Source organism: Phyllostomus hastatus, unplaced genomic scaffold, assembly GCF_019186645.2.
Source record: "Phyllostomus hastatus isolate PE091 unplaced genomic scaffold, TTU_PhHast_1.1 phas_contig_283, whole genome shotgun sequence".
Taxonomy (NCBI): domain Eukaryota; kingdom Metazoa; phylum Chordata; class Mammalia; order Chiroptera; family Phyllostomidae; genus Phyllostomus; species Phyllostomus hastatus.
Genome location: NW_025333833.1, coordinates 4,185,278 through 4,198,827, shown reverse-complemented (window position 1 = coordinate 4,198,827; position 13,550 = coordinate 4,185,278). Strand labels below are relative to the sequence as shown.

Below are 13,550 nucleotides of genomic sequence, written 5' to 3'. Positions count from 1 at the left end.
GCAGAGGTGACCTCCTGTGCTGGGTGTGAGGTAAAAAAGAAGAGTTAAGAGTGACTTACAGGTTTTAACCTGAGCCAACAGGTGAGCAATGCCATCCCCCGAGACGGGGAAGACAGGCAGAAGCAGGACCGCGGGGCCGTGTGTGGAAGCCGGGGCTGTCACGGTCCGGACACAGTAAGTGTGAAATATCTTTCAGAGACCCAAGTGGAGGTGTGAACTGAAACAGTATTTTCGATCCATGGTTGGGCACCTGAGGATGCAGAGTCAACTGGACAGTCCACGGCTACTTTACACAAGGGACACAAGCATCTGTGGACTTTGGTATCCGCGGGGGGCCTGGAACCAACCGCATGGATACAGAAGGATGACTGTGGTTAAATCTTGGGGGAGTCAAAAGTTAAATCTGGATTTTCAACCACCAGGGAGAGGGGCTGGTGCGCCCAGCCCCCTCGTTGTTCAAGGGTCAACCGCAGCGAGAGAAAGGAACGAGAACATGGCCGTAAGCCCGCAACACCGAAGTTCAGTACTGAGGGTCCAGGCGGATACCAATCATAGAAGGGGAGAAAATAGTATGTCTCAAAAGTAAGCCCAGAAAGTTTTCAAGAAGGATGGAGAAATTAACTATGTCAACGGCTATTGAGATGAAATAAAATGACAAGAAAACTGGACTTGGCAAGATGGTAGTCATTACAGACATTGACGATAAGAGTCCCAAAGGTCTAGTGGGAGATGTCAACGAGAGCAGGTGACGACAGAAAGTGCCAACAGCCTGCTGGAATGGCTCTGCCCTGCGGAGAGCAGAGCAACAGGGCAGAGACGGCCGGGGATGAAGGGTGGTGGGAGTTAAAGGAGGGCTGTTGTCAAAAATGCTATCGTTAGCAAGACAGCACTACCAGCAACCGACAGGAGATGGGACACAGGGAAGAGGGAGAAGTGTCCTCAGCAGTAAGGACGACAGGGAGGAAGCCGACGAGGAAAGACACTAAATGGGAAAACTAGGGGCGCTTCTCCTTTCCGCAGCGAAGCGGGCAGTGCACGCAACAGCGCACAGCAGAGGGGAGGGTGACGGGGAGGCACGCAGGAGGTGCAAGGTAACGTCCACAGCTGTTTCACACAAGTTATAAATAAAACACACACAGAGAATCTTTCCACGCAAACAGTCCAATACAGAGAGACCACAAACCAGTTAAAATTTACCTGCTGTGCAAGCAACTTTGGAGGTGGTGGCAGGTGAGAAGATGGTCCCCGTTCCTATAAAGGGTTATAAAATAATCAATCAGAGGGAAAGTATCTACTGAAAATATTTCTGAATGTGATTATTTCAGGGAGACCTCAAGATTACAAAAAGCAAATCATCATTATCTTTTTCCCATGTTTAACAGAAGTATGCCAGTCACTGGCAAGGCAACTTTACACACCAGAGAAGTACCCTGCAATTTCAATGGGGTTAGAATCCCAAACTTTGCAAAAAGTAGAATTTTAGTGTATAAATTCTGGAAGCACACCTCTAATTTTAAATTTTTATTTATGTAAACCCAATACTTTTTCTGGATTTTATAATAGCAAATGAAAACTGAGATTTACCTAAAGAAAAAAATCTAAAACATGTTGGAACCAGACAGAATATGTGAAATATTCGCTTACTAATATATACATCAGTATCAGGAAACAGAAAAAATTTAGACATCAAAGTATGGTGTACAATATTCCTGTATTCTTTCACATAAAAATGAATTATCATTCCCTATTATGCTAATAGGTTAAAAATCACACAAAACATGGATTTTGTTAAAAAATAATACTTGAAAAACCCTTTTCCAGAGCTCTCAAATGCATCCCCCAGTGGCTAACCGATGCCTTAGGAACGAAGCTCAAAGCCCCTGTACAGCACACAAAACTGACGACGGGTCCTTACACAGCTCTCACTCCTGCTCCCACTGCTGGGAAACCCCTGCTCTTCTGTGTCCACCGGCTAGTTCCTGCTCTGAGTACCAAGTCCCTTGGCAAAAGCTCTTCCAGAGCACTCTCTGTCACGGCAGGTTGTAACTGATGCTTGTTGGCTTGCTTTTCCTTTCACAGAGAATGTGAGCTACACTCTTGCCCCCCTGAAGGGACAGGTTCCTCCATCTGTCTGTATGAGCTCAACGGGCTAGGAGTTCAGTGGACTCTCTGGAAGGAAGCCCTTTCTTATTCCCTGTTCTCAAGGCAACTCTTGTTACATGTTAGAAGTAGGATTGTCTGTTGCCCACATGCTGTCGTCCCTTCTTTAACAATGTTCTTCAAATGGCTCAGAGTTCAGAGATTTCTCTGGTCCCTGCGAGTGATCTCCCTACTCAGGGTACGATTTCACATGTGCTAGGATGTACAAAGTATTCAGTATGCCATAAAGCACTGCAGCAACGGCATTACAGTTTGGCAAAATATTTTATCCCTCTACTTTGATATGACTGAACTGTTACAAGGAAAAAAAAGTAAAACTTTAGTTTCTACTTGATAATTTTAGCTACTATATTAATAGTTTCTGTTATAGACAGTAAAATTATGGTTCAAATCCAGAGCTAATCAAGAAAAAATGTATTTCCTTTTCCTAAGTCTTCTTCACCCAACTCCAGGATTCTAAGGTTCATGAACCCACAGCACCGCAGTGACAAAGCCCTCGGGACGAACAAACCTGACTGAACGGCGGCCCCTTGCCGTAGGGGCCCTTGGCCGCCGCTGGCGGGGCGGGGGGCTGAGACGGCGGCTTGGCGTTGCACCCTTCGTCTGCCTCTTTTCGGGTCTCAGTGGTTTCAGAGGCCTTTGAACCCTGATCCTCACTGGAGAGTAAAAAACCAGAGGAAATAAAAAAGCAGACAGATTTTACCCTAAGTAAATGCATTTTCTTTATGTGAAAAAGACATTACCACCATATGGTGTTGAGGGGAAATCTATCAAGGAATGAGACGAGTTGGGGACACAACAGTGCGGGTTTGCTGACTCAGTCAGTGTGTGCCATGCGTCTACAACGTGGCGGGGATCGGCCTCGGCCAGGTTATCACCACGAGACAAAAAGCACAGCGCAGCCGCTATCAGGCACGGATGCTCACACCCAGCACAGAACCCGATAGTGGGACAGAACCCCACCGTTTCTCTCACCACCCTCAATAAAAACCTCACCTGAATGCAACTAAGTGATGTTACAGGTAATTCATACCTGTATTCTAATTTATACTGACTTAATGAAAAGCATAAATCTAATTACAATATTTTTAAAAATCACAACAAATCACAGGCATCTCACAATCAATTGGTCACGCAACAGCAGTGCGTTACAACTCTGTAAAACTAATAGCTGAAAAACTATACCCATGTCTACATGCAAGTTTCTGCACATGGCAGGAACCCAACTGGTATGCCATACAACCCACACATTCCTGACTTGGACGCCCCCATTTTTTCAGAAGAAAAGGAAAAGCTCCCATTTTCTAAGACATTGGTTGCTAAGCTGAAAAAAATCAAAGACTTGAAATAGCTATTGTAACCCAAGTAATTTTTAACTAGTTTTATAAGTACGAATTAGGTCAAGCAAGTAACAAGTTTTTAATGGTCCTTAATACTGTTTCCCAAAGTAACTCCAATTAGATGGCAAGCACCTGAACATCGTTGTTACATACTGTATTTTGCCGTGTACAATGCACACCCACGTTTCCGTGCGCATTAGACATAGGATTACCATACACATTGCTATATTCATGGTGTGTATATAAACAATGAACATCTTTATTCTTCTCTCAAAAATTAGGGCAAAAAAGCGCACATGATACATGGCAGAATGATTTGTACTTTCTTTAGAAACGTCGAACTTTAATTCCTCGATTGGCTGTACCTTCAAAGTTTAGCCCGTTAATCACCTTCCCACTCAACGAAAACCCCTGGGGCAGAATGTAGAAACTGTTAGTAAGGAACGAAGGCCTGTTAATGAAACCCCTCTGATGAGACGGCAGCGTCCCATCCACACTCAGCGAGGGCCGCGAGCAACACCACGACTTGCCTGCTGTCCTCTTTGGGGCTGCCGCCGCCCTGCTCGTCGTCATCACTGAAGTTCAGCTGCTCCGTGTAGTCAACTTCCATCTGGGCACCTACACAGCGAGGGGACACTCAGAACGACCCTTTCGGAGCACGTAAAGAATAAAAGTAATTAACTGTGCCTCATACCTGCCCAGCCTTCGTCAGCCTCAGCATCGAGGTTGTCGAATTTGTCCAGCTCCTTCAGTTCGGACGCGCTGAGAATGGAGGGGCGCTCGGGCTCAGAGGCCCAGGAGGGAGGGGGGCCTCTTCCTCGAAGGCCTCTAATGAACAAGATGTGGTAGGGGAAAAGGACGCAGAGTTTTAATACTACATTTTAACAAGTAAAAGATGAGAAATTAGCTCATTTTGATTCAACAGTGTTATCTACATGATATAAAAATATTTTGCACCTGACGTGTATGAAATTTCATAACCTTTGGGCAATACGTAATAATTCTTACGCAAGTATTTAATAGCAGGCAAGGTTTTTTAATTGTCAAAGATTTAAAATAAAACAAATGTAGATTAAAGAATGTGGCTAAGACTCATACTAATCTCAAACTACAGAATTTTAAGAAAAACCATCATTCAGGAGGATGCTCAGCATTCAGCAAAAAAGAGAACGGGGGTCCTTAACATTATGGAAAGAAGGAGAAACACATGCCAACTTTGGGGGTCATACTTCCCCGTTTTCAGAGTTTTGTGAAAGACAGTTTAAAGTTTAGGAGGAATAAAGCATTTCTTTGTATGACAGCTAGCCAAGTGCGGCAGTTGTACTTCAATCCTTTCAACCTCCAGAAAATCTTAATGAGCACATAGATGCCTTGAAAACTTGAATCATTTAATCGTCTTACTTGTTTGTTTCAGATAAGGAAGGTGGGAACCGCATGGGACCATGAAGAGGGGGATACGCCATCCTTGGATACTGCTGAAACATCTGAATGTGGGAAACAAACACTGATAAATTTAGCAACCCAGTCATTTAAAGAAATGATCACCCTAAGCCTGAAATTGTAACTGCTACGAATAATTCATTTTATCTGCCAGTACAGATCATCATTCACCCTCAACAACAAGCGCTTTGTAAGACTACTGCCTCCACCAAGTCTTTATGAAGGTAACAACTAATAACTAGCACACCACATAGGGAGAACTTGTAGTCCCATTAACAAATCACATAAACGTGACTGTGTACTGACATGAAAAACTAAAGAAGATAACGTGCAGGCACACCAGAAAACAGCAAAGCCTTAACCAAGTTTGGACATTTGAAAGAAAATAATGTGAGACTTTATCCTAGTGCAGGAGTAGATTAATTGAAGGCAGATGGGCTGATAAAGAGAAACTCAGTTCAGATAAAAAATTAGGGAGTCCATAACCCAAGGGGATGAATGAGAAAGGAGGTGGGTGCGAAGTGACTTGGAGATTCTCTGTACAGAGCACAGGCGGGTTCTGAGTCAAGTCACTACACACACAGTAATTATAAACTGAGGCACAAAAATGATGTTCTCTATGAGAACTTGGCTTGGACAAGCTAAATTTAGAAGAAGTTATAAGACAGATTTTAAAGAGAAATAACACATCAAAGCATTCATTCATCCTATGATTTGAAAGGGAAGAAATATCAAGGAGTCCTTGGTTACTTACTATCTGCTTATAAAAAATGTATTTTTGTTTTTTTTTTTGTAAAATAAAAGACCATTTTTCATTTTCATCAATAACTTCATTGATTTGGATATGTTGAGTATGTCGGCTAACTCCCGTTATTGGCTTCTAGTGGGCAGAGGCCAGGGGTGCTGCTAAACATCTTCCAGTGTGTGAGACAGCCCCACAGCAAAGAATTATTTGGCCAAAATGTCAACAGTACCAAGAAACTTCACAAACCACTTCTGACACATTGGATCAGTCACAGCACCTTCTCCATACACTGCACAAAACTTTTCTGTGTGTTTCAGTTGTGCTTTTACCTTTCTTGAAATGATAAAGCATAATACACTAAAAATGTTGCGTATTTTCTTCCATTTTCAATATTAAAATGGCTGCACAAAAATTCACCAATTTTGTTACTTTTTAAATGCACGCTGATATGACAGCTGTCACAATAAAATCTAACAAAACTGTTTCATATGAAGTTAAAGACAAGTGTGTGCTGCTAGAGCCATCGTACAGAAAAAAACCAAACCAAATTTTTGGCCAATCCAATAAATATATGAAATTGTACTCCTAAAACAGACTACTTTTTCTTAAAAAGAAGTAGCTGTTTGATGAGGAAATTACTTCGTACCTGAAAGGCTATGCTTACATGATTAAGCTGTCTGAAGAAACTCAGGGTCAGAGCTAAGTGAATTAAGTTAAGCAGCAACCGAAACCCCACTGGAAAAGCCTTTTGTCTGGGGACTGCTCCGGAGCACCAGGAGTTGCATCACTCGCGCTTTTGTACTGAAATTATTAGCAAATACACTATTGGGGGCAAATGCTCATAGGTAAAATGCACTGTATCCCCATGCAGACTACCCAGAGTAATTTTGTGTGGTATTAAATGTTTAAAATTTAGAAATTTGCCATAAAATTAATTGTAGAAACAACCTTTAAATTCTCAGTATACGGTAGTGGTTTTCAAAATGCTTTTATTGTTGCTAATTAGTGGAACACTTTATTCAAATGAAATCACTGATGACACTGGCGACAAAGCCCACTCGGTCCCCCCGTTTGCCCCCACCATCCCATCCCGCCCCCACATCCGAACAAGCAAGGGTCTCCGGAAACAGTGAGATCAGCATACAAGTACTTGGGTGTAAATTATTTTTCAAGGACAGGTTAGCATGTGGCTGATTTTGATCACACTCCCAATTTTTTTAAAAGAAAATACTTAACAAGTAATTGTTTTTAATCATTTATTTCCCTTCTCTGCCAGAGAATGGCTAAATAAAAATAATAATTCAAAGTACAGAAAATATGAAAAAAGAAAATATGATATTTAAAGCTCAAATACTTAAAAGTTAAATCATAAAAAAATAAACATAGGAACTATGTTACTTCCTCCCTCTGAGATTAGTGGCCTCTTAAAAATGTAAATTTATTTACTTGGGCACATGTAACTTGCCATATTAATTTCACAGTAGGCTGAGAACCAATGAGTGAGGGCACCAAATCTAACTACTAATTTATGGAAAATATAAGGGTCAGAAGTATGTATTAAACAAGACTACAAAGATTGAAATCAGCACTGAGCAACTCAGACTGAGTTTCCCAACGGGATAAAAGTAATCCAGACTGAGAAACCCAACAGGACAAAAGTAAATTGTAACAGATAAGGTCCAAAGAAAAATAAGAGATGGAGGGAAAAAGGCACCCAAAGATAATGACATTCCTAAGAGAAATATGAACCGATCTCCAGGAACAGACAGTATCTGGGTCCTATTTATGAGACAATAAGGGAAATTTGAGTATTGACTTGATGCTTTTAAAGAACATTTCTTTTCAGGTATGATAATTGCACTGTGAATTCTCCCAATAGTTTTATCTTTAAAAAAGATAACAACATAAGACGCTAGCCAGGTAGCTCAGTTGGTTAGTGTTATCCTGATACGCCCAGTTTGCAGGTTCGATCCCTGGTTAGGGCATGTACAAGAATCAACCAATGAATGCATGAATTAGTGGAACAATTCAGTGTTCTTCTCTCTCAAAATCAGTAAATAAATTTTTAAAAAAGATTACACACACACACACACACACACACATGCACGCATGTCACTGTATAGATATGTATGAAAAGAAGGTATTTGGGAGTTGCCTTAGTAATCCAAGATGGAAAGAAAGTGGAGACAAGACTGACCACAAACTGATTAACTGTTCGAGATGGATGACAGATATGGGGAGAGAGAGGTTCACTGTACTATCTATTTTTCTCATTCTTCATGTTTGAAATATTCCATAATGAAAAGCTAAAAAATTAAAGGTATACCAATAATAAGTTTACAACTAAAATAGTTATTAACCTCCTCTGTGCCATAAACAACCCCTCTGGCTGGCTGACAATACCTGTCATCCCCACTAACGGTAAAAGCACAGGTACTGCGATGTTTCCTATACTTACAGTCAAATAAAATGCTAGTTTTTATTAGGTGTTACTAAAGACCCAAACTTCTCCCCATTTCAGTTCTCTTCTTTGAACCCGGGTCGAAAAGCTCCCACTCAAGCATCTGCTCATCCAGCAACACTCACGTAAGGAGGCATCATGGCGCGGTACTGGGACGCCAGGGCAGGCTGCTGTCCGTTCAGCTTAGCCTGGGGAGGACCACAAGCTATCCTCTTTTCCACCACTTTGAGGATGTCGTTTTGCTCCGATGACCCAGCTGTGCTTTCATCCTGGCCAGGGAGCTTTTCGTCTTGGTCAGATACTGAGGATGAGCCAGCAGACTTACCACCGTCTCTCCAACAAGCAACATCTAGCACAGAGATAGATAAGAAACCAATAAAAAAAAATCTGAAAATGGAACAGAGTGGAACCACACAGGTAGTTCAAGAAAATTTCAGCATGTGACAAGTAAGCGCAGTGAGGGAGCAGGACAAGTCTAATTCAGGCCCTCCTAATGCTTTTAAATGGAAGCAGAGAAGCCACACATCAGAGGGTGTCACCCAAATCAAATACTGGGGCGGGAAGGAAACACTCGTACCTCTCCGCAGAACCTCTCCGTGGAACGTTACTAGCATGTGATAGGGAGTTACCGTCACAGTTACGCCTGTGGTGTCCTAAGGGATGGGGTTCTTCCCCCGGAAGGGTGGGCAGTGAAGCTCTTCCTTTGTTTTCAGTCTACGGTTGCTAGTTACATGGGCCCAAGTGAGCAGACTTAATGATGATACCATCTGGTTTAACTGCACTCAGCCAAATGAGACTGGGAGATGGTTTTACAGGGAAACCTTGTTTGGCCAGTAGCCTCCCAGATGGTCCAAAGGGTCTCTAGCACCTGGCATTCACACCCTGAGTGCCACCCTCTCACAGTGTACCAGGACTGGTCTGTGAAACACGCAGAACACAACAGAAGTGATGGCACATCTCTTCTGAGACTGGGTTACGAAAGACTGGGCTTCCATCTGAGGTGGGCGACGCCCGTCGGTCTGTCCTTACTTTTTCTGGGAAGCCACACTGTGAGCAGCCGCACACAAGCAGAGCCACCACGAGTAAGCCTGGGGCAGGAGCCGCAGCCCAGTCAGCCTTAGACAACGGCTCCACTGCGACTCTGCCGGCAGTTCCTTAGCTGGCCCCAGCTAAGCTGCTCCTACTCCCCGACCCTGAGGCAGTATCAAACCCCAAATGCACTCCAGCTTCTTGTCTGAAGCTGACAAATCTGTTTTGCAGCAACAGAGAACTGATGAAAATCAAGTGAAAACAAAACAGTAGAGATTATACGTCTATTCCTAATAAAAACTCATGATCATTATGACAATTAAAAAATAGAAGATGCTTTATCCAGACCTGACAAGAAATGAGCCAAAAGAAATGTGAAACATCAGGTTATCAGAAATATGGATCTGTAACTATTACTGTAAAGAGGAACTTTCCCCATGTATATAGGTCCTGAGATATTTGGTAATGACAGTATGAAGCTACTAAAATTAATAAGCATTAGAGAAACCTCTCAAAGACTTTATATTTCTAATTTTAGTTTTTGCTTTGTAATGTACATAATGCAAGTTTCTCTCACTATCCCAAACTGATTTGGTTCCTGGCTCTGAGTTCAGAAAGCAAGTGATCCCTGAATATTAACGGTGTAGCAAATAAGTGGATATAATTTATAAATAAGTATTTGCATATGAGAAGTCTGCCCTAAATACTTTACTACTGCAAAATTGACCAAGTGTTACTGTGCAAATAAGTCACCCAGGCACCTTGTTAAGAGGCACACTTCCAACCAGTTCTCAAGTTGGACTGAAGCTGTGCATACAGAAACCGCACCTGAGTGGCGAGCACCTAGCTACTGTCTGTCTGCTTTTGAAAAGCAGGCAAGTCACACACACGACACTAGCAGGCAGGCATCACAAGACATGACACACACACATAATCTCCTTTGGTGTCTTTACTAAACAGGCAGCACTCTTACTTGGTGGGCGTAAACTGGGCCCAGGTCCATAGTTGTCATCATTGGCTTCTTTTTCTTTTTTTTCCTGATCCCCAGCTGCCTGCAGGCTGGGAAATTCTTGCTGAAAATGACTATTCACCTGGATTCCTAGAGGTTTTTTAAGAAAGCATTAAATGTAACTTTCATACCAAAGATAATTAAAAAACCCTCCCTGGATATAGCTCTCTGCCTTTTTTTGATAAATTATTTCACATTTCAATGATGACTAGTCATATCCATACAACTTTTTAATTATTTAGGTTTAGAATCCCTTGGAAAGTTAATGAACAGCCATGAGGAGATAAAAATCCGAGGAAGGAACCTGCCAGACGCTGTCCCAGAGGACTCATTAAGATGGTGAAGCAAGTGCAGAGGTTCACTTCTGTCTCTCTCTCTCTCTCTCATTTATTTCTGTAAAAGTCAAATTCCTTTGCTAATATCTCTAAGAATCAGTTCAAATTACATCATTGAAGTAGAGTTTATGAGTAAACACCACTAGTACCACAATGAGGGTGAAATGTCTTCATTTAATTGACTAACCTCATTTAATTTACCGCTGAGCTGAGATACTGGTTACGCCTCACTATTCAACCCACCCTCCTGCCTGTGTATTTACTTTATACTTCTATAAGTTAAAAGAGCTGATGCTATTAGCCTTAGGGCCTAGGTGGGTTTTTCTGTACTATGTTTTATAGACATTTCCTGTTTTGCTAGCGGAAAATTTTTTGCTGGGGGGTGGGGGGGTGGCCATCCTTCCTCAGGGGGAGGGAGGTACTGCAGCTACTGCGCTGCGTGTCTCCTCCCCGGCTCTTCCCTCCCTGTGCCTGTGCGGGAGTCCTGAGCAGCACGTTCGCAACAGAGAGGCTGGGGCACAGACGGAGATGAAGCGGTTTCTAGCAACCTATGCACTGCCCGGGTGCTTAGGGCCCGAAGACCGGGAAGTGCAAGGTCTTGCCTGGTCGTGGAGGGTTAAGATAAAACAATGTGGGGCAGAGGGCATCTCAAAGACTCCCTTTGAAATCCTGGTCATTTTTATTAGGGCATGCATGGCTCTTGACAGAAACTTCACTAGCCCAAGACATTTTTAAAGACCCCCCACAGGGCCGGAGCATGCCCTGTGAGGATGCTCTCCGGCCCCGCCAGCATGCTGAAGCGCCCGCATCTCCTGCATGGCTGTTCAGTAACTACCGAGCCTGACCAGGTTCCCCGGCTAATGTCCACTTACCATCTCCTTGCCCACCTTGCTTGTTACTGGCCCATGATTTTGGAGCAGGTGCTACTTCTGGGGGAGCTGCAACCCCAGGTTTTGGCTGTGCTGGTGGAACTTCTGGCGTTCTTAAAAAAAATATGAATCCATTATTTCAGATATTGTATGTTTAAATGAAACAGATGGAATACTACACCTAAGGTGAGTTCCTGTGCCCATGATCCTGGCTACACATTCACTTGTACATGTAGCCTCCACAGAAGCTTCCCTCGGCAACACTCCTGTCAGCACAGCGCGGTTGTTTCTGTCCCCTCTCATGTCTCCCTTTCAGTAAATAACCCGAGGAAAAGACAGCTCTGTTCGTTTTTCACTTTGCAAAGAAAGAAACACTCATTATTGAACACAGCTCCCAAAAACCTGTTTTGAAGAAGTGAGCATTTATAACGAGAAGTACCAGCGCAGGCATACATATGGTCTGGACTAACAGAATTAGCCCTGGGGCGAGGCTAAGCAAGTTCTCCACCGGGCAGTCAACAGGTTCGCGCCTGTAATTATTACTGTATTCAGAGCTAACAGCAACCTGCCTGATGCACCCCAAGTAAAAGGTGTTTGAAAAGGGGTCTACACAGGTTTATTCAATCCTTGTAATAAGCTGATTGTTTAAAAATGAAAAAGGTGGTTAGCAGACTTAACAAATACAATCTATTTCTGGTATACTCAGACTCTTACTATTACGACATAATTCTACAACTAGGAAGCAAAGGTCAGTCTGACTTCGACAGGCTTCATTTTACTAGTCAAATTTTCTACAGAGAGCTGGCTCCCCAAACAAGAGTATAGAAAATCTGGTAACAGATACAGGCAAAAAGCACCAAGTCCCCAAATGCTTGCCTTATTTTTTAAAATTACCACTACCTAACTTGGTCATTTAATAAACTAAGAGCCCTGCATAATCCTTGACATACAGAATGTTAAATATTTACTGACAGAATGTTAAATATTTGCTGAATGAATGATGATCAGTAAGGACATTATTAATTCTATGCTGGCTTTCTTATCTTTATCCATTGAAACATTACTTGAGTACCTACAATGTGTATCAGGCATAGTTCCAGGGAACCAGGCAACCAAAAATTCCTATCATACAGCCCTGGCAGGTGTGGCTCAGTGGATTGAGTGCTGGCCTGTGAACTGAGGGACCGCTGGTTTGATTCCCAGTCAGAGCACATGCTGGGGTTGTGGGCCAGGTCCCCAGTGGGTGCTGTGCGAGAGGCAACCACACATTGATATTTCTCTCTGTCCCTGCCCCCTCTCTCCCCCTCCCTCCCTTCCCCTCTGTCTAAAAATAAAGAAATAAAATCTAAAAAAAAATTTTTTTAAATCAATCAATCAATCAGCGTACAACCTTTTGGTGTCTCTGGGCCACAGTGGAAGAAGTTGTTGTCTTGGGCCACACATTAACTACATTGCGACTCGTAATCACAAAAGAATCTCATCATGTTTTCAGTAAATTTGCGATTTTGTGTTAGGCCGCATGTGGCCTGCGTGTTGGACACCCCTGTAAGAACCCACTTCTAATCACAGCAGAAAGAGAATGCCTGATTTGGTGGGAGTGAGAGAGGGAGGACCCGACAAAGCATATATGAAAAGTTGTCACGAGCAATTGTCACTGCTATGCCCTGACACATGGAAATACCGCCACTACCTCCACGCGGAGGGAGGAGGGATCCAAAGTCGTACGTGGAAGACTCTAAAGGGCACGAGACACGCCATATGCGCAGCACGACACCTAGCACGCACGAGGAACTCGAAGTTCCCTGCAAGGACGGGGACTGGTCCCATTCTTTAGCAGACGCTGACTTACTTTTCTTCTTCATGCTGCTCTTGCTTTGATGCCCACCCTGTGCCGTCTTTAGGTACGATGTTCACATTGGGGTCGTTGCCTTTGTTTTCCGCTTTGAGACTGGGGAGGTTGGCGGGTGGAGGCATGCGCCGTGAAATACCGACTTTTCCAAGACTCTGTAATCCATGTCGAGCTGCAACTAAAGATCAATAACATCAACTTTCTTAGAACATCTATTTTATCACCCACCTTATTCTTAAAAACCATATAGAAACAGGAATTAATAAAATCTGCAACTATTATTTTCTAATATTTTAAGGTAAGAATCTGTAAG

At 42.9% G+C, this 13,550-nt stretch overlaps 1 protein-coding gene across 17 annotated transcripts in view; it reads right to left on the bottom strand.

Moving 5' to 3' along the window:
* The window catches only part of PRRC2C (proline rich coiled-coil 2C), a 75,850-nt gene that overhangs the window by 45,484 nt on the left and 16,816 nt on the right, over window positions 1-13,550 (bottom strand). For 13 of the 17 annotated variants that reach the window (XM_045838688.1, XM_045838699.1, XM_045838691.1 and 10 more), the window contains 9 exons: window positions 13,238-13,415; window positions 11,392-11,501; window positions 10,149-10,274; window positions 8,272-8,495; window positions 4,902-4,984; window positions 4,195-4,328; window positions 4,031-4,118; window positions 2,672-2,816; window positions 1,198-1,251 (listed from right to left, as the gene is read on the bottom strand). In XM_045838688.1, the coding sequence (XP_045694644.1) occupies window positions 1,198-1,251; window positions 2,672-2,816; window positions 4,031-4,118; window positions 4,195-4,328; window positions 4,902-4,984; window positions 8,272-8,495; window positions 10,149-10,274; window positions 11,392-11,501; window positions 13,238-13,415 (1,142 nt within the window). The remainder of the gene's footprint in view (window positions 1-1,197; window positions 1,252-2,671; window positions 2,817-4,030; window positions 4,119-4,194; window positions 4,329-4,901; window positions 4,985-8,271; window positions 8,496-10,148; window positions 10,275-11,391; window positions 11,502-13,237; window positions 13,416-13,550) is intronic. The other 4 variants (XM_045838690.1, XM_045838693.1, XM_045838701.1 and 1 more) reach the window with 2 other exon arrangements.